Below are 21,703 nucleotides of genomic sequence, written 5' to 3' on the forward strand. Positions count from 1 at the left end.
TTCGTTATCGAGTTATTCAAAAAATATCTATATTCGTGAGATTTAAAGTATCATTTGTTACAAACGTCAAATCGCAAGGTAGAATAGTAAATTGTTTCAATATAGCTAACTTAAAAATATTCATTAATAAATAGATTCATACAAAAACTGGACGTCCAAAATAACCTCATATTTCACCTAATTTATATCCGATACGTATTAACGGATGAGCTATCTTATATCAGTCTTACATAACGCGCAATACCCAGACGATATAATGATGTTTTGTTTTTGTTTTTAATTTCGCGCAAAGGTACCCGAGTGCTATCTTTGCTAGGTGTCCCTAATTTAGCAGTGATAGACTAGAGGGAAGACAGCTTGTCATCATCACTCACTGCCAAGTCCTTGGCTACTCGTTCACTAACTCTGCACAACAGGGTGTCATTTGTGTGCTTACAGAAGTTATTGAACAACGACGTTTAAGCGTTATAACACTAACTGGAAGAAACAGAAATATAATTAAATACCTTAAAATATAATCGTAAAACGTGCTGTTGCTTACACTCATTTTAAAATGGCTGATTTTTCGCATCAAAAGATATAAACTAAGCCTTTCCACTACATAATTCAAATAGTTCAAAGAACACATTTTCGAGCAGTGCGTGAGTGTAAAATTACTAGAAGACCAAACGGCTATTATCTTTGTTCCGTAAGCTTATGGAGTAACTATTCACCTGAAGTACCATAATGAAACAATATGGTAAAAAGAGGAATTGAAACGTTTGATATTGGTAAACGTTAAAATCCATTCTTAAATATTTCTTAGTGAAGTTCAAATTTAACGAAAATGTTTGATACCCTTTGAATCTTTGTTTGTTGTTGTTGTTGTTACTGCATTTGGTGAAAATAATAAACCAATGTCGCATAAAGTTTTATTTTTACTGACAATGTGCAGACCTTGTTTAACGTTCTTGATTAATAGTTACGTTTCTCTTGATATAAATAAAGAAATAATAAAACCAATTCGTAAAATAAATGTTTTTTTTTTTGTATATTTCATCACACTACAACGTTGTAGCCTCAACATCTGTTCTTGCTTATTTCAATCAGTAAGGCGCGTTTACCCAATCAGTGTATTCGATTTAATTATCTGGGGTAACATGTTTAGTTAGGAAATAAATATTCTTTCTCAACGTTGACTAAACAAGATATTGACGTTTCAGACACAAAAAGTACACAAATATTTCAATCCGCTTATAACTTTTAAAACTTACGTTTATAGTTTCTTATTTAGTGTTTTCTTTTTATTGAAAAAAGATTATAGTTTTTTTATGGTAAGAGACTTACTTTTCTTTTGCTCTTGGGTCCTAAATCTCATTATGATGACAATCAGAACAGCCAGAAGGACCAGAGCACCGACTATTCCAATTAATATTCCTAATACGGGACTGATTGCAGGTCTTTCAAGTTTTGCTAGTAAAACATAAAATCCGTGTACAGCTATGTAAAACTGGATAAGACAATCTTTCTTAAGCCTTAAATTGAAATAAAACACAAGCATCTTAAAACTACGAAAGTGGTCGTTTTTATTTTGTTTTTAAGAATTTTAGCGGGAATTATTTCCATTAGCCTAAAAATGTGCAGTTTCGAGATTATCTTAATGTGTTTTCTATCTTTCGTTTCCTGACTGAGAAGTAGGCTTACCTGTGCGTTTCTCAGGAGCTGACAGAGTCGTTGCTGTTAGAGAAACAGAATGGCTTTTTCCTTTAGAGTTTGATGCATAAATTGCCAGAATAAAATTCGTTCCAGGTGGGAGATCGTTGATATTAAAAACTGGAAAATCCTGTTTGGTCATATTTGTCTGCAGTTTCTCCAAAGGAGAGTTAAACACTTCCAAATGAAAGAACTGCTTTAGTCCACCATTATACCCTGCTTCACATTCCACTTCAATATCTGTTATTGTTCTGTTCGTAACGTCACAATTTCTCACGGGATCTGGGCTTCCTAAAATAAATATAGATATATCAGAAATATTATTCGCTCAAGAAATAATATTAACGTATTCCAGTTACACAAATGTTTACGAAAAGAAAACAATTCTTTTAAATTAAAAAAAAAAAACAAGTTACAAAATTGAAAGGTTGGTGTTTCGTTTTGTTTTATTTTTCACACATGAATTATCGATGAAAATTGGAATAAACAGCATGGCGTAAGACTAAATAAATCTAGAACGAAATAAACATTTTGGGCGTATTGGTTCTTCTTTGTTGTTTATGAGAGGTGACTAAATAAAGATCGAACAAACTGTTATGAAGTCAGATGTAATGAGTATCAGCTGGAGTTGAGAGATATGAGAAAACAGCCAGCTTTGTTCAGTTTATATGGTATTATAAAGAACCAGCCTAGATCACATTATAAGGTATTATAAAGAACCAGCCTAGATCACCTTATAAGGGATTATAAAGAACCAGCCTAGATCACCTTATAAGGGATTATAAAGAACCAGCCTAGATCACCTTATAAGGTATTAAAATAACCAGCATAGATCAGCTTATAAAGGTTTAAAAATAACTAGCCTAAACCAGCTTTATAAAGGAATAAAAGAACCAACTTAGATCAGCTTATAAAGGATTAAAAAAACCCAGCCTAGATTAGTTTATAAGGGAATAAAAAAACCAGCCTAGATCAGCTTATAAAGGATTAAAAAGAACTAGTCTAGATCAGTTTATAAGGGATTAAAAAAGAACCAGCCTAGATCAGTTTATAAGGGAATAAAAAGAACCAGTCTAGATCAGCTTATAAAGGATTAAAAAAGAACCAGCCTAGATCAGTTTATAAGGGAATAAAAAGAACCAGCCTAGATCAGTTTATAAGGGAATAAAAAAAACCAGTCTAGATCAGCATAAAGGATTAAAACCAGCCTAGATCAGTTTATAAGGGATTAAAAGGAACCAGTCTAGATCAGTTTATAAAGGATTACAAATAACCAGCCTAGATCAGTTTATAAAGGATTACAAATAACCAGCCTAGATCAACTTATAAGGTATTAAACAGAGCCAAACTATATCAGTTTATAAGGTATTAAAAAGAACCAAACTATATCAGCTTATCAAGAATTAAAAAGAACCAGCTTAGATCAGTTTATAAGGGAATAGAAAAAACCAGTCTCGATCAGCTTATAAGGTTTTAAAAGAACAAGCCTAAATCACCTTATAAGGGAGTAAAAGCACCAGCCCAGCTTACCTTATAAGAGATTAAAGAGAACCAGCCTAGATCAGCTTATAAAGGAATAAAAAGTGAAATGCAAGTGTAACACAATCATAAAACAAAGTGATTTGAAAGCAGTCAGAAGCGGGTTTCATTAGTTTTTTTTGGAATCCAATCCAAACAATGAAATAATAATATGAAATTAAAACAACATAAAAACAAAATCCATTCAAGTGGATGACGCAATGTTGTCGGGAAACAGAGGATGTTGTTTATTTTGGTTTCTATGGTGGCTCAGTAAACGGTTACTGGTTATACATTTTGTGATGATTGGGAAATAAATGTATAGAGCTAAGTATAACGTGTAATATCAACTGAAAAATAGAATAGATACGCGAAGTTTTTATTCAGGCGAAAATCCCAGTAGGTGATTCTTCAAACTTTGTACTCAGTGAAAATACGACAAATACGCGAGATGAGTTCGCGAATGTTATCCTGATAACTATTTAGTGCCTGTTAAACTAAAGTTGGAAGTTTAACACTGTTTAACACTGGAAAAAATGTTAATAATAAACAGTTAGATATAATAAACAGATAGGCATAAACAAGAAAAATTCGATTTAATGGCAAAAGTAAAGCACGAAGAATTCTAGTAATAGTGTGTGCATGCGCAGTAAAAACACTCATATGCAATTGCCAAAAATATGTGAATGTGAAAAAGATATATTTTTGAAGTCACGTGCAATTTTGTTAATAAGTTTCACGTGCATTAAAAAACGCTCGTGAAGTTGACTAAAATTTATGAAAGAAATAACAGATTCATTCTGTGCTTTGTTTTTTAAATAAAATTGCCAGAGTTGTAGAACAGCAGGCAAGGGTTATGGGAAAAAAACTGCTATTACTTGGAAAACATTAGAAACGTACATTACATTTGGAAGTGCAGGCATATTAAGGTGTTATATAGTAAGATCAACTATTCTATAAACGTAACACTTGAGTCCGGAGAAAAAGAGTTAAGAGTTTTGTAGTTTAATTTAAACTACAGACGATGATACTAGTGTAACGTGACATTGACATTTAAAGAGTATGTAAAAGAAGTCATTTATAGAACGTGTTTGTAGTTTAATGGCTGTTAGGATCCAACTATAGTTAAAACGATTATACTAGTGTAGACGTGACATTGCACGATCCAATTTGGACAAAATTATCAACACCGCTTTTAATATAATTAAAAGATGGGAATCTGGCATACACATTTGAGACAGTTACATTAGCGGATGAATACGTAGTAACGAAGAACCATAGTCGGTTCAGGATGTATGAACATCAAGATATTGGAACTACTTTATATAAACAAATAAAAATGGACTGACACTCCCCAGAATCATAAGGAGAAAGGTATATGGAGAGCTGTCTAGGATGTCAGGAGATTTATTTCTGTTTGTGTTTGTTTGAAGTTAAACACAAAGCTAAAAAAATGAGCTGAGCTATCTATGTTCTTCCCACCACGAGTATCAAACCTCGGACCGTAGTGTTTTAAGTCCCTTGACATACCGTTGTGCTAATGGGGTTTCAGGGTTTGTGGAAATTGCAGCCATACTTTTTTTTTTTTAAATTTCGCGCAAAGCTACTCGAGGGCTATCTGCACTAGCCGTCCTTAATTTTGCAGTGTACAACTAGAAGAAAGGCAGCTGGTCATCACCACCCGCCGCCAACTCTGAGACTACTCTTTGCCAAAGAATAGTCACATTATAACGTCCCCACGGCTGAAAGGGCGGGCATGTTTGGTGCGACCGGGATTCGAACCCGCGACCCTCAGATTACGAGTCAAACGCCTTAACCCACCTGGCCATGCGGGGCCTTACATAATTATAAAGAGATGTTAATTACTATTACATAAACTGATGCATCGTATTCAATTATAGGGGTAGTGCTGAATTAAATAGATGAAGATTGTATGGAACATTTAACGTATTTATATTAAAACATACTAACAGGTGAGAAAGCTTTCGCCACTACTTAAAGAGGGAGCTTGGTAATAAAAACGTTCTGTTACTACAGCAGTTTAGTTTTGTAGACCAACAAGTGGTTATCGATATGAAGACGCTCTCCTATGTTGATTGTTAATATTAGTCTGGTATCTTGCACTTATTAAAACTAAAATATATTTTTGTACAAGTATCGTATTTAAGATTCATCCGGCTGTAGTTAAAACTTGATGTTGGGCCTTAATGTATGGTTATGTAAATGAATGTACGAGTAATAATTTGTGATCCTGAACACTAAGGGTAGACCGAAGGACATATGGGTATTTCCCAATTCATTGAGTATAGATATATGTATAAAAATACTATAAATGTTTTGAAATGTCGCACTGACATACATATAAGACTACAGGGTTTATAAGATACCTAGACAATTTAATATATTAAATATACAGACTAATAACATATATAGAGAGTGAAATTTCCACTGTTTGAAGAAAGATCGTTTGTAGTGTGCAAGCATACAAAAAATTTTAAATTCTCTGATAAGAAAGATATTATGTTAGATGTAAGAAACATATGCCGAATTTGAGAGAGGTGAGGAAGCGGCTATCTTTGGTCAGTCTGTAGGACATTGGAGTTACAGTTAAAACATTATTAAAATGTTCAACCGTCTTCCCTGTGCAGCCAATGTGGAGATTATGGACTTGTTATGAGATATTGCAATGTGATGTATTGGGAAAAAGAGGTGTTAAGTTACAGAATGAAAGGGGTTTAATAAATAAAGACAGTGAAAACAAAACAGGACCAGGTGTGAGGAAAACAAAACAGGACCAGGTGTGAGGAAAACAAAACAGGACCAGGTGCGAGGAAAACAAAACAGGACCAGGTGTGAGGAAAACAAAACAGGACCAGGTGTGAGGAAAACAAAACAGGACCAGGTGTGAGGAAAAGAAATAAACCGAGCGTTGTTTGTCTTATAGCAAAGCCACATTGGACTAACTGTTGTGTCTTCTACAAAGAATGGAGCCCTAGGAGTTAACATTGTTAAACCGAGAGAGACAAGAGAAGCAAGTCATATGGATCGAGTAAGAAACAAAACCTGTGTTCAAATCTGCATATTATTGATTATAGGAGTAAACGTCAACGTATCATATTTACCTTAGTATCTTTCAGTTCACAGCAGGAATACGTACAACCTAAACAATGGGTTATAAATGTTGAATAAAGCGGTCGTAACACGAGCATTTATAAAAATTTATAAAATGGAGTATGTTTTAAATATGGTGCCTATGTTGTAGGTTAACTAAAGCCTCTTGTAGTAATGTTTATGTTCTGTTAGATTAAATCTCAATGAAATAATAGTATAAGTCTGCAGGCTGATACTTACCTTCCTTATGTATGTTTTTAATTTCATAACGTATCAGAGATGTATGTTTTATAACACGTAATCCAGAGATGGACTTTACTTAAATATGTGAATTATATATTTATTAATATGTTTGTATTTGTATAAGGTTCAAGCTTTTCGACATCTTAAACATACTAGCCCACCGCTAGTACAGCGGTATGTCTTTGGATTTACAACACTAAAATCAGGGGTTCGATTCCCCTCGGTGGGCTCAGCAGATAGCCCGATGTGGCTTTGCTATAAGAAAAAAAAACACACTTAAGCATATTAAATGAAAAACATGGGCGTTGCATCTATGTAAAACCAATATTAAATATACATATATATATATATATCTGTGTATACAAATTATTTAAATATTTGTAGATCAGAATATGTTACAATAACTTATCCATCATGAACTTCGAGGTTTAGGAAAAACAACAAAACAACTCTCCTTTCGATTGCTAATAAGGTTCAATATTAACGTACGTCTTTACCTAAGGCTTGTTAAACGAAGAATTTTTTCCACTATATATAATGCACACGTCATTAAATATGAAAGCTACCTGCTGGTATAACGCTGAAGTTACAACGATCTATCTGCGTGCCAATTGCGTTCTTCGCCCAACAACTCAATATTCCGTAACCATATCTTGTTCTTGGCTTATATGTGGCTTCACTAACTGTTTTGTTAGTTGTGTAGGAACGCAGTTCGAGACTCTCAAAGGTATTGTTCAAAGTCCAGTGAAAGGTAACATCTGTGGGATCTGCCAGAACTTCGCACCTGATCATCACAGACTCCTTCCTTCCAACACCGTAAACGATTTTCTGACCAGGTTTACAAACAGGAGCATCTATTACAGAGTTGATAAGAAATATATCAAAAATGCTCAGGAAACTGCACAGCAAAAGGTTGCGTTGGAAAGAAGGTACCAAAATATTTGTCAAATAGTACATAAGTTAAACTTTTTTTATCATTTTACACAAGAAGTTTTATTTGAATATTTAAAACAGAAAAAGTCAGTTACAGGCATTACTTTAATTCTAACGTGTATTTATCTCCCTATTTCTTAGGTAAGATATTCATTATCTTAAAAAAAAATTAGTATGAAGTCCATTTTGTTATTCGATTCAGTTGAATTCTTCCGACATATAAATTAGTACCATTAACGATATATTTTCTGCAGATCATATATAAACACAAGTTCACTGTGGTGAGTAAATGATAACTAAAATACTATGTGTATATATATTGTTGTTTTGAATTAAGCACAAAGCTGCACAATGGCTATCTTTGCTCTGCCCATCATGGGTATCGAAACCCAGTTTTTAGCGTTGCAAGTCCACAGACATACCGCTGAGCCACTGGGAGGCTTTTATATATATATATATATCACAAAAATATTAGTTTTTCTCTTCCCATTTTCTGTTGTCTAGAAATATTTACGTGAGCTGAAAGTCATCAAATCTTTTATAATTAAACGGCAAGTAGTAAATCGAACGTTTGTTTTTTCTTTGAATTTCGCGCAAAGCTACTCGAGGGCTATCTGAGCTAGCCGTCCCTAATTTAGCAGTGTAAGACTAGAGGGAAGGTAGCTAGTCATTACCACCCACCGTCAACTGTTGGGCTACTCTTTTACCAACACATGGTGGGATTGACCGTCCCATTATAACGCCCTCACGACTAAAAGGGCGAGCATGTTTGGTGCGACGGGGATTCGAACTCGCAACCCTCTGATTACGAGTCGAAAGCCTTAATCATCTGGCCATGCCGGGCCGTAAATCGAATGATACACCGGGTTGCGTATACAATGTTAATACCTTAAACAGTCTATCTTATGATTGTTTGTTTTTTTTTTAATTTCGCACAAAATTACTCGAGGGCTATCTGTGCTAGCCGTCCCTAATTTAGCAGTGTAAGACTAGAGGGAAGGCAGCTAGTCATCACCACCCACCACCAACTCTTGGACCGTTCTGTTACCAACGAATAGTGGGATTGAACAACACATTATAACTCCCCCAAGACTGATGGGTGAGTATGTTTGATTGGACTGGGATTATATCCCGAGACCCTCAGAATGTGAGTCGAGCGCCTTTATTACGTGAGCTTACAATGCAGAGAAATGTAATAGAATTATCATGCCAACAGCCCTTTTAAAATAACAAGCACAACAATAAAGGGAACTTTCTATGATTCATGCTTTAATTTTTATCATATATAAACTAATTAAACGCAAGTGCTTGAGTGAGACGTGGCTGAGTGGGAGTGCAGATGAAAAGATTCAATGTTCCAACCACGATACATTTAGTGAAAACTCAAATTTTTCATTTTTGACGCATTTCATAGTTAAGAATAGCAAGTAAAATAGCGGTTGTTGCTATCTGGTTCTTCAACCATTAATTAGAAATTTTAAATTGGAGATGGCTTGATCTGTAACTTGAAGATAGAAACTCATAACTTAGATTATATAGCGAATAAGGTAATCTTTCAGCTTGAAATATTAAATTAGAAAAAAGTGTCAATCGACAACTTATATTGATTCTATATTTCTAGTCATAGATTTTATGATCAAGTTAAACGTTATTACAAGATGTGAAAACAAGAAAGTATAACATATTCATTCAGCTTTAAATTTTCAATAATCGTCTATGTGTATATTTATAAACTTCGTGTAACTATTAAACAAAGTAAAAGTCATTATCTTGTATGAAAAATAATGTAATTAAAAATATTGTAATATTGAAATTACACAATGTAACAGAATGTTTACTTTTTTCTTGTTCCTGGACAGAAAGTTTTATTTCCAAATTGTTTATGTCTAAAGTAAATGGAAAAGACCTATTTTTCTATTCAAACTTTGCTTTCGTGACCTGGGAGCGTATGACAAAAACATGATGGTAGACTATATTTAGGGGCTGATACGTGAAAGTGATTTACATTACAGTCGTAAATCTCGAAAAACTACTCACTTCTAAACATTTTTGTATAACTTTAGTATAAATACATGTACAATTGAAATAAATACAATGAAAACTGACACAGACGAAACTATTTTTATTTATTTACGTAGACAAGTATGTGTTCATATACAATCTTATAATAACCCAACTTATATCTTTACTTCAACACCAGGTCTTAAAAAAGTCATTTTATAAATGCACTGTCAGTTATATTTTAAAATTTCAACCTATGTTTGGTGTCAACTGAATATTGAAATCGGGTGTATTAACTTACAGTGCACTCGCAATGTAATTTCCTCACTTTCTGCATCTCCCTCTATGTTGGATGCGATACACTGATAGCGCCCTCTTCTTTCTCGAGTAACTTTCTGCAAAACCAAAGTCTGGTTACTAATAATAATGCCTTCTATTTTCTTGCTATAAAGTGGCTTTCCTTCAAACATCCATCAATTTCGGATACCCAAGGATTGGCCTGAATGTTGCAATCGAAATAGACGTCACTTCCTTCCCGAATGGCATCGTGTTGTATGTTTGCTCCTAAAGAAAGTGTCAGTCTGGGTTGGTCTGAAACCAATAAAAGTTATGAGGTGTAATTTAATATTGAATATCTATTATTTCTACCGAAACAAATTAAATTGTTGAATGTTAGTATGAATTTATACGTTAAAAATATGTTGTGTTTTTGTGTTTCATATCCATTTAGTTGAATGTAGGTGGGAGTTAATACGTTAGATATATGTTGTGTTTTTGTGTTTCAAATTTAGTTGAATGTAGGTGTTAATTTATACGTTAAAATTTGTATTTGTTTTCATGTCCATTTAGTTCAGTTCGGTGACAACAATTATTTTTAGACCATTTTGATATATCCCAAAAACATATACTTATTTGAGTTGATAAATAAAATATATAAACGTAAAGATTCAAGTTTAGAGTTAGACAAAAGGTATCCATTTCTGTACTTAAAAACAAAGAAGCAAAAAATATTACAACTTTGATATATCATTAATAAAAATTAGTAACACGATAGTTCAGAAGTTTACAGGCCCCGGCATGGCCAAGCGTGTTAAGGAGTTCGACTCGTAATCCGAGGGTCGGGGGTTCGATCCCGGTCGCACCAAACATGCTCGCCCTTTCAGCCGTGGGGGCGTTATAATGTGACGGACAATCCTACTATTCGTTGGTAAAAGAGTAGCCCAAGAGTTGGCGGTGGGTGGTGATGACTAGCTGCCTTTTCTCTTGCCTTACACTGCTAAATTAGGGACGAATAGTGCATATAGCCCTCGAGTAGCTTTGCGCGAAATTCAAAAACAACATCATAAGTTTAACCAGTTAACATTTCGATAACCAGAAACCAACTTGAAGTAAAAATGTACAATCAAGACTTTTAACTTGTTAACCAGAATATGACCGAAGAGGGACAAAACGCTGTTCTGTACTTTATGTTAATTAAAGTTTTAATACCCATACCAGCCATCTTTAGAATAAATTGAACTTTCTTTTCCAAAAAAACCTGAATTTAAAAGTTTATGTGAGAAACGTAAAACTAGTTGTAATAAATGAGTTTAATATTTTATTATAAAAATATGTATTTATAATTTTAGGTTTACAAAATGAAGGCAGGTTTAGATATACTGATAAAAATGAAATAATTTTGTAAATGTTGTTGCATCTCTACATCTTCGTGATGACGAAAAACCCGCTGAAGTAAAAATGTATCTCAGGACGGTTGGTTACAGGTATTGACACTTATAAAGCAGAGAACAATGTTTCCTTCTTCTTAGGTCATCTTCAGGTTAACACTTTATTTGCGTATCGAGCGTGGGTCACAGCCAGCGGGCTTGAACTATGAATCAGTTATTGGTTTCCGCAAAAATGTGCCTCTTAATTTGGGGTTATGAGTTCAATTCGTTCAGTTTTCGATTAGCGACCTCCATTTTAGTCTGACTGTTTAACTGTCTGAGAGTCAAGTCCACTAAACTAAACTAAAAATCGTGGCAGGTATTCCGATTTAACACTTAGCATCTCAAAAATAGATGCAAAGCAATCGAGGACGCTCAGAAGAGTCCGTCTCTTTGCCCTGATCGCGAAGTTCAATTTAATCGAGCTAGTGATTAATAGCAAAGGTCCGTAGGTGGTCTGCGAGAGGTTAAACGTTGATTTTAAATATAATTAGACATAATAAACATTACTAAATTGAGTTAGACGACACTAGTAAATAGGGTAGACAGTATGAAGTATGCGCAGATAACCGATTGTATAGTTTTACGCAGACGTTCTTTAAAAACTAGATATTTGAACGTGCTTATTAATGTACATAACATTCCATAGATTTCTGTATTACTCAATAGCAATTTCCAGTCAACACATAGATTTATGTAAAGTATACAGTAGAACGTTCAGCGGCCAGGTGTGTTAAGACGTTCAACTCCTAATTGGAGGGTTACGGGTTTGATTCCTCGTCGCATAAAACGTGCTCGCTCTTTCAACCGTGGAGACGTTATAATGTTACGATCAATCCCACTAGTCGCTGGTAAAAGAGTAGCCCAAGAGTTGGCTGTGGATGGTGATGACTAGCTGCCTTAACTCTAGTCTTACACTGCTAAATTAGGGACGGCTAGCGCAGATAGTCCTCGTGTAGCTTTGCGCAAAATACAAAACAAACAGAACCTACAGTTTCTTTCTCATAACACTTGAAAAATTACCAAACCTTTTGGTATCTACTAAGAACGATTTGTAAAATCAAGAACTAACTTTGAGATTATTAAACTTGAGATATTAACACCAACTAAAATGGATGTTTTAATATTATTTTTTAACTTTCAATACCTAAGGCACAGTAAAAAAAAACAAAAAAAACAAGAGAGATTTCAATAACTTTTACCATCTTGAGATTCGTAATATGGGGCAAATATTTTCATTTCTGGCACAACTCAAAACATTAGTGTGATATTTTTGGTTGGAACGCCATGAAAGAATAATACCATGTTTTTCTCAATACTGTCTCATTCAAATCTTTTCTATTGTTTTACTTACGTTTATAAGATGAGTTGCGTAAAATTAAATTGGCCAAATATTTCTTTTTCAGATAAATATGTTCACGGTGGTGCTATAAACCGACTTTCGGTACTCGCGAGGGGCAGAACCCAGGTCGCACATATTGTAGTTTTATATTATAAACTGACCAACCAATCAGATAAATATTGCGTTTTTATGTACCGTGTATACTCGTTGCCTAGGCGAATATTTGTGACCAGTTATTAGGCTATAATTTAGGTGTCGACTAGCACGCTCAAAACATGAAACAGAACCTCAATTGATAGAAATGATAATAAACAGCAAGAACTTACAAACGTGAAAACGAGTTATCGTAATAATGAAATAATCACTTTTTTTTAACAAATAAGGATTTTACATTTCTATCCATCAGTAGTATTATCACCCCTCACGTTCGCCAATGATTTACGACTTATAATGGCGCGAATAATAAATAGTTAGATACGGTTCAGAGAGTAATAAAATAGTAAACTTGAAACAAATCTAGTTTCCTGTTACACATATGACGACATTCTAGTGACAGTATAAAAAGGCCCAGCATGGCCAGGTGGTTAAGACACTCGACTCGTAATCTGAGAGTCGCAGGTTCGAATCCCGTCACACCATACATGCACGCCCCTTCAGCCATGGGGGCATTATAAAGTTACGGTCAATCTCACTATTCCTTGGAAAAGAGTAGTCAAGAGTTGGCGGTGGGTGATGATAATTCGCTCCCTTTTCTCTATTCTTACACTGCTATGTTAGGAACGGTTAGAGCAGATAGTCCTCGTGAAACTTTGCGTAAAATTAATGAAAAAAACAGTATTAGTAGTCAAAATATGCCACGTGGTTGGTTTCTGGGTTCGAGCTCTGGGTGGAGATAGGAGACTAGGGTTGTTTTCGTAAGGACTTGGAATAAAGTGTGATCTGGCCTGGGGTTATTTATTCTTTTCGGTTGCTAAAAAAAATGGGTTTACACGAGATACGTGAAAAGTTAAGATTCTTTGGTCAAAATTTAAGGGTTGGCTATCACACCAATATATAAGGCACTACATATCGCCGGGACTATTTTAATTTTTCATACCGAATGTACCACCGTTGGATTACACATATTAAGTAGCTTCAGTTAACGTCCGCCGAAACCAACGCTTACTGTAAAAAATGGATTGCATTTCTCATTTTCTGTTAAAAATATATTGTAAACATAAAAATACACTGTAAACCTTAGGGGATTAAATAAATATTTACAATATCTTTTGTTATATTTCTGTGGTATTCGGATGTTTTTAGAGACCTTGTAACCAGCGGAGTAATACACTCTGTCACTGTGGATCGTCTTATCAAAATCTCTTCCATAAAACAATAAATTTAGTATTGAATAATGCGGATTACTTTTCACCACATATGATGTTTGACTTTATAACGTTATCAACCATCAAAATTTTTATCATAGATACAACATAAGAGCCGAGCGATTCATATTATTTTTTTTATAATTTGCCTAAACACGTCAACAGAGAACAAGGTATGTATTAGAACTTATTTATTGTCATAAGTAATAGTACTGCAAACTTCTCTAATAATGTGCTTTCCTATCAGTATCGGGTTCGACTCCCCGGTACACCAAACATGCTCGCCCTTTCAGCCGTGAGAATGTTATAATGTATCGGTAAATCCCACTATTCGTTGGTAAAAGAGTAGCCCAAGAGATGGCGGTGGGTGGTGATAACTAGCTGCCTTCCCTCTATTCTTACGCTGCTAAATTAGGGACGGCTAGGGCAGATAGCCCTCGTGTAGTTTCGCGCGAAATTCCAAACGAAACAATGCTATCAGTATCTGAGGTACATATTTTTTTAATGTTTTTCTTCAGTCATGTATTTTTTTTTTGTGATATACTTTGCACGATACGGTTAAAAACAGTCGAATTCTGACCGTGATGAAAGAGTGGTAACCAGAACACATTGAACTCTGTTTAATAGTCTATTTCTGTTTGTCATTCACCAGTGGTCTGAAGCCACAGTGCCTCCTAGTGGCAGCGACATTCCTTATTAACCACCACAACTGACTGACTCTGATGACATGTGTTTGAACAGTTATTAATAATGTAATGCTACATCCCTAATCCGGTCTCTATGAAAGTCGGATGCAATTCCTCTTTCAGCCATTGTCTGGTAGACAATAACATAGAGAAATATCTGTATTTGAAAGGTCAATAAACCATTGGAGAAATTCAGTTATTGATTTATGATAAGTATGGTTACGTACAACTTTGTTTTAATAAGACGTGAAAATCCATGACAGGAAAACAAATTCTACACGTGCAAACTTAGATTTAGTTAGAGAAATTTAAAGATTAAGTAATATATAATATATTTTTTTTTTTTTACTGTTATGTATTAATAGTGGATTTAACTCGGGAAATGTTTATTACAGAGGAATACATGTGTGCATGTATATATGTATATAAAGGTGGCCTTCCATCGTTTCAACTCTCTACTTAGGTCATCATTGTTTGTTTGAATATCGTGCAAAGCTACACGAGGGCTATCTGCGCTTGCCGTCCCTAATTTACCAGTATAAGACTAGAGGGAAGGTAGATAGTTATCGCCACCCACGCCAGCTCTTGGGCTATTCTTTTACCATCAAATGGTGGGATAGACCGTCACGTTATAACGCCCACACGGTCTAAAGGGCGAGAATGTTTGGTGTACCGGGGATTCGAACCCGCAACCCTCGGATTATAAGTCGAGCGCCTTAACCACCTGGTGGAATTTAAAACAAACAAACAATAAAATAATAACGAAAACAAAAAGCAAAGGTTTTTCATAAAATATTTTGGTCTCATAGATACTGTATGTAAGTAATCAGTAATACTGATGGTGAAATTGATTGCTCTTGATTCACGTGACTAAAACGTCATTCTAAGCTTATATTCTCTATTGTGCAGTTTATTTTAAAATGTCAAAACGTTGCACAGATAGATTTATATTTATATTATTATTTCTTTCTCTGTAATAAACTTTGCACGAGTTAAAAACAATGGAGCAAGAACGGATTTTTATATCAAAAATTATACTTACAAAATATCGTGACTATCCATCCATCTTCCAAAGCACTGTGTGGAATCAAAACATTATCTGCTTGGCACGACAAATATTTGCCATGGTCATCTATGGTCGGAATAAACCTAATTTTGCTAATTGTCACGTTATCTCTCCTTGGAACCACAGCTCCAGACATTTTGTCACTTCCTTTCTTCCATACGATTCGAGCAGGTGGTCGAGAACCACTTGACTGGCACACAAGCTCAACTTGACGCCCTGCTGAAAGGGGTGTCTTTAGTGTTGTAATTCGGACATCTAGGGGCTTCACTGACACCATGCATAGAAATGGAGGTGTTTATGACCATTATTTACAATGTGGAAAGTTACATTTGAAAATTCAATTTTTATTTAAAAAAAAACACACGACAATTTTCAAAGCACTTCAGGTGTTTAGCTTCATAAGAAAAAACATGTGTGTTAAAACCTTTTTGAAAGTAACCTATTTTAGTTCTCAGTTAATTTTATATATTTTATTACAAATACACTCCTTGATTCGGTACAAATCCAAAATCATTCTAATTCAAAATGAACTCGTAAACCGCAGTTTCAACTGAATATTTCACTTCTCTAAAATGTCATTAGATTTTACAGCTTGTGAAAATTTGTCCTCGAAAAATTATACGTTTATTCTTGTTTAGTTTCAGGTAAAAACTGCGTGGTCATTTGTAAAATGAAGCTTATGAAGTTGCGGTTACTGGCCGTTTATTTAAGTATATACCGGTTTTATTAAGATGTAAATAGTTTTAGCATTAATTGTTTTTTAACAAATTATGATATTGTTAGATTAAACAATTTTTCATTCTCAATGGGATTGACCGTAGCTTTATAACGCCCCCATGACGGAAAGGGCGAGCATGTTTGGTGCGACTGGGATTCGAACCTGAGACCCTCAAATTACGAGTCGAACGTTAGTATAGCGGGAAGTCTACAGATTTACAACGCTAAAATCAGGGGTTCGATTCCCCTTGGTGGGCTCAGCAGAGAGTCTGATGTGGCTTTGCAACGAGAAAACACAAACACACCAACAAAACAATTATTTTAACCACTTAAGAAAGTTCAGTGTTGTTGTTAGCAAACAATTTTCATTCAAATTAGGAAGATTTCACGTTTTATTTCATGTTAAAGGTTTTAAATTTCTTCCAAATAATAATTTCATCCGTTATATATGTAAAAACAGCTGGTGTGGGTGCAGAAAGTACTATGTAGAGGAGCGAACACCGTTTCAACCTTTTTCGGTAATAGACCCGGCATGCCCAGGTGAGTTAAAGCGTTCGACTCGTAATCTGAGGGTCACGGGTTCGAATCCCCGTCGCATCAAACATGCTCACTCCTTCAGCTGTGGGGGTGTTATAATGTCAATCCCACTATTCGTTAGTACAAGAGTAGCCCAAGAGTGGACGTCGGGTGGTGATGACTAGCTGCCTTCCCTATAGTCTGACACTACTAAATTAGGGACGGCTAGCGCAGATAGCCCACGTGTAGCTTTGCGCTAAATTCCAAAACAAATAAACAAACAAGTCACTTCCAAAGATCAAAAGAATATTACAAAATTGTTTTCCCAAATTATGTTTATTATCTGATCATTCAGATTATATAAACTAGTTTTACTGTACGAAAGACTCATTACAATTACTACGGATTTTGATTGAATTATAATTTAATTACGTTTGTTTAATATAACATAACTGAAATACTTATAGCTAAGCAGATATATTAAAAGCAATGCATGTATAGGAATATATATATATATCTATACATACAAAATAAAATAAACTAGCTCGTTTAAATACAAATAAACGGTCAAATATTAATGAATTTTCCCAGACTTTATATAAATGAGCTAGGACTAAATGGATTTTAAGTACTAATAGAAACATACGACAACCTATTCATTCCTAACGTTTGTTTTAAAGTTTGTCGTGTATTACGTAGTAACTTTAGTAAGTACTAATTTGCAATCCTAAGAGAGAGGTTAAGCCTCGCAGATGTACCATTCTGCATTATAATATACATCCTTCGAGTTTAACTTTAGTAACGCATATTTCGTGAATATATAACTGTGACAGAATGTCTCTTTCGTGTTCGATTATGTATTAAACACATACATAATTATCCAATATTATTAATTTTTATGAAGATTATTTTGTAATTTAAAATCGCAAATTTGAATATTTATCGATTAAAGTTTTAAGACTTGAAAATAAATGATTTTAAAATAATATATTTACCACATAATAACATATTTCACCTTACACAAACATATCATATTATAATTTACTTTAATTATACGGAAATAAAAGTCTACGAAAAACAAATCGGAAAAGTGTCATTTTTGAAACTAAATTTTGCACTAAATGAGGATTAATTTGTGTGTATATTTATGAGTTACTGTCGTAAAATTTATCTCCCATCTTACATAGGTCCAGGTGTACGATCAATTTTCATTATTTTCAAGTAGAGCTACTCAAATAGATCTGTACCCGTATATAAGCCCATTTATGGCACATCTTCGTGGTACCTGAACATTTAGTCCTAAAAAATAAGTATGAATTTGAATGCAGTTTCAAACATGACGCCCTCTCGAAAAGAGCCACGGACGCAAATTCAAAGATACCTTTGAGTCCAACGATCGTGAAAGTTTACTCTTTCGTAGAACTTTATGAAACCTAAATGATCTTTTCTTTTTTTTTGGCACGTTTAACCTCCTACTGGCAGCCCCTTCTTAATGGGGCTGCGCCACGTAGATTGCATACTCCAAAGTTGCGGATAAGTTCGCGAAAAAGGAAACACATTTACAAAACACATCAACCAGGAGGTCAAAATGTCAAGAGTGCTTTGAAATATGCGCAATAAGAAGTGCAACGGTAGATCACTGGTACCAATAATTATTTTTAGATCAGACACGTGCGCATTTTTTACCAATAATATTTCTTACAACCCGACGGATAATTAACAACTGAGTTGTTTTTTCTCTAGTAGATAAGAAATTTTGAAAAGAGGTAGGGATATCAGTTACTAATCGCTGAAATTATTTTTCTTACCTATTTTATGTTCGAAAACTTAAGCAGAACTTAAGTACGCAACTGACTTTACAAGTAATTCAAGAAGAAATAAAAATTGTGGTGCAGTCTGAGTTTGAATTTTTTTAGTAAGTTTTGTTCTTCAGCATCAAGAGAAAAGTGCTTCAGAAGAACCATTTATTTCCTTGTACCTTCAACTAATGACTGTGGAGACGTTATTTTAAACTGCAACAGTAATCGATTTTTGGTGATAGAAGATAACTTTAAGAGCTGGAACGTGAGGAACATTCTGTTAAAAAATGCTGTTTAGAATCTCTAGAAATACTTCAGAAAATATCAGGATCAAAATTTCTTGAGTCTGGTTGAAACTCGATGGGTAAAGTATACTTTACAAATCAACAGTGTCAAGAGTCGGTTCGCTTTCCGAATAAACCAGATTCCGGACAATACTAATGGTTACAATCAATTACAAAGTGGTTCCTGAACCTTACTGAGTTACACTTCATTAAAGAAAGACATTTTTTCTGTTTACTCAATAAAAACATTTAACAACGTAATTCGTGGGATTTTTAGTTCTATAGGACAGGTATAGCGTCATCTACAATTTTCATCCAATAGGAAAATATTATTTTATTCTCTTGGTGAAAAAAAAAAATATATATATATATATACTTTTCAGCGTATATCTAATTTGATGACAACTAAATGAAATGGAATTCTTTGAACCACTGTATCTGATGTTTATTAATAAATACAAAATCGGCTAAAACGTACTATGCGTTTACACTCTGGAAACTCGATCTTCAAATCCTTGCAAAAAAAAAAACATACTTTTTTTCATTCTTATACGAAGAACGGCCTTAGTACACATAAGATATTCCTTTCAAGATGTTAGCGCTTACAATTTAAGTCCAAAGTCACTGATTTGGACACTGGCATGCTCAAATTGCTGTTGGACGCTTCGCATGTCAAAACTGACATTAAGAAGTCTCTCTGTAGACGGTTTATTAGTAACTCGTTCCGTACAGCTCCACCAGGGGTCACATAGTAATCGTCATCCAGTAGAGATGAGTCTTTCCACCACGTGACAGTCGGTGTTGGGTCCCCTATGTGACACAGTATTTAAATATTTATATCTGTCTTGATAAAATTATACATACAGAGTTAATTTGTTCACTAATTTTAGAACTACATAATAATAAATAAGAATAAATATGATAATACGTGTCCAGTAAATGAAAATATAAACAAAGTAGGTATATGGAGTGTATATGTTTGCTGTTAATACAAAATTACATAACGGGCTAACTGTAATTTGTCCATCACTGGTATCGAAATCCGGTATATAGCATTGTAAGACTGCAGACATATCGCTATGCCACTCGGCATTCAAAAACTATTAAATTGTTTGTTTGTTTTCAATTTTTCATGCAAGGCTACTCGAGGGCTATTTGCGCTAGGCTTCCGTAATTTAACAGTGTAAGACTAGAGGGAAGGCAGCTCGTCATCACCACCTATTGCCAAGTCTTGGGCTACTCTTCTATTAATGAATAGTAGGATTTATTTGCAAGATTCTAACGCCCCACGGCTGGAAGGGCTATCTTCTTTGGTGCAACGGAAATTCGAGCCCACAACCCTCAGATTACGACTCGAGTACCTTAGGCAACTGACCATGCCGGGCCCGTTATAATACGTCACTCATCAGCATGGGTCCCCATTGGCTCAGCGGTATATTTGCGGACTTACAACGCTAAAAACCAGGTTTCAATACCTGTAGTGAGCAGAGCACAGATAGCCCATTGTGTAGCTTTGTGCTTAATCCAAACAACAACAATCATCAGCATGAGGAATAAGGGAGATTTGCAGAACGTTTAAAGCTGTCGCATTTAAAGCTTCTAAAACATACTGTGTGTGATGACCCGCTTTGGAATCTTGGAACCTAAATAGTTGTGTACCAGGTACTAGGCTTGTCAATTTATTAAATGAAACATGATTTTCATCTCCGAGTAATAGCTGAAATGACACGTTTCTTTATTATTTTTTTAGGTTTATAATTCATTACTACTTTTTTATAAGAACTCCATATATCGCTATTGTCACGTCATCAGAATGAAACATGTTTCATATAATAGTAGGATCTATATACCATGTTTTTTTTCTATGTTTAAAGCTAGAGTTTTATATATTAATCTATAGAAAGAAAAACAACTTATTAACTTTGAAATGAGCCTGGCATGGCCAAGCGTATTAAGTTGTGCGACTCGTAATCTGAAGGTGGCGAGTTCGCATTCCCTTCGCGCCAAACATGCTTGCCCTTTCAGCCGTGGGGCGTTATAATGTTACGATCAATCCCATTATTCGTTTGTAAAAGAATAGCCCAAGAGTTGGCGGTGGGTGGTGATAATTAGCTGCCTTCTCTCTAGTCTTACACTGCTAAATTAGGGACGCCGAGCACAGATAGCCAACGAGTAGCTTTGTGCGAAATTCAAAGACAAAACAAACACAACAAACTTTGAAATATATCATTATTTGACTACATTCGTGTATATATTGAGTGGAACAAACATTACTCAATATCATGATAGTATGTCTTGTATTGGTAAATACGGTTAACATTCTTTGTGGTTTACTGTTAGTACTGGATAAAATATACTCTTCAAAAAAAGAAACGCAAAAGGCAAAATTTGAGACATATTGTTAACAAGTTTACTTCGGGTAGATCTATATGACATGTGTGAAAATTTGCACATTCACTGCTGAACATCCAAAGTCTGCAAAGGCGAAGCCCACGCTCACTAGTTGAAGTTTAACGTCACTGAACGTCAATAACGAGTATGCCCCCAGTAAGCATAAATAACTGCTTGGCATCTCCCGCCCATGGAAGCGATGAAATGACGAATCACATCCTGTGGAATGGCTGTCCACTCAGCCTGCAAAGCTGCTGCAAGCTGAGGTAGAGTCTGGGATTGAGGTTGTCGCCGTTGCAGACGTCGATCCAACTCGTCTCAAAGATGTTCGATG

The 21,703-nt window shown here is 34.8% G+C and overlaps 2 protein-coding genes across 2 annotated transcripts in view; both read right to left on the bottom strand.

The window, feature by feature from the left end:
* LOC143233075 (protein turtle homolog A-like) overlaps window positions 1–21,703 on the bottom strand; it is a 149,006-nt gene that overhangs the window by 27,082 nt on the left and 100,221 nt on the right. The window lies entirely within an intron of this gene.
* LOC143222244 (uncharacterized) overlaps window positions 1–21,703 on the bottom strand; it is a 50,902-nt gene that overhangs the window by 12,840 nt on the left and 16,359 nt on the right. The window contains exons 2-7 of the mRNA XM_076448514.1: window positions 19,585–19,788; window positions 15,639–15,878; window positions 9,967–10,089; window positions 7,131–7,418; window positions 1,684–1,983; window positions 1,327–1,452 (exon numbers count right to left, since the gene is read on the bottom strand). Of these exons, the coding sequence (XP_076304629.1) occupies window positions 1,327–1,452; window positions 1,684–1,983; window positions 7,131–7,418; window positions 9,967–10,089; window positions 15,639–15,878; window positions 19,585–19,788 (1,281 nt within the window). The remainder of the gene's footprint in view (window positions 1–1,326; window positions 1,453–1,683; window positions 1,984–7,130; window positions 7,419–9,966; window positions 10,090–15,638; window positions 15,879–19,584; window positions 19,789–21,703) is intronic.

This window comes from Tachypleus tridentatus, chromosome 1 (genome assembly GCF_004210375.1).
Source record: "Tachypleus tridentatus isolate NWPU-2018 chromosome 1, ASM421037v1, whole genome shotgun sequence".
In the NCBI taxonomy this organism is placed as follows: Eukaryota; Metazoa; Arthropoda; class Merostomata; order Xiphosura; family Limulidae; genus Tachypleus; species Tachypleus tridentatus.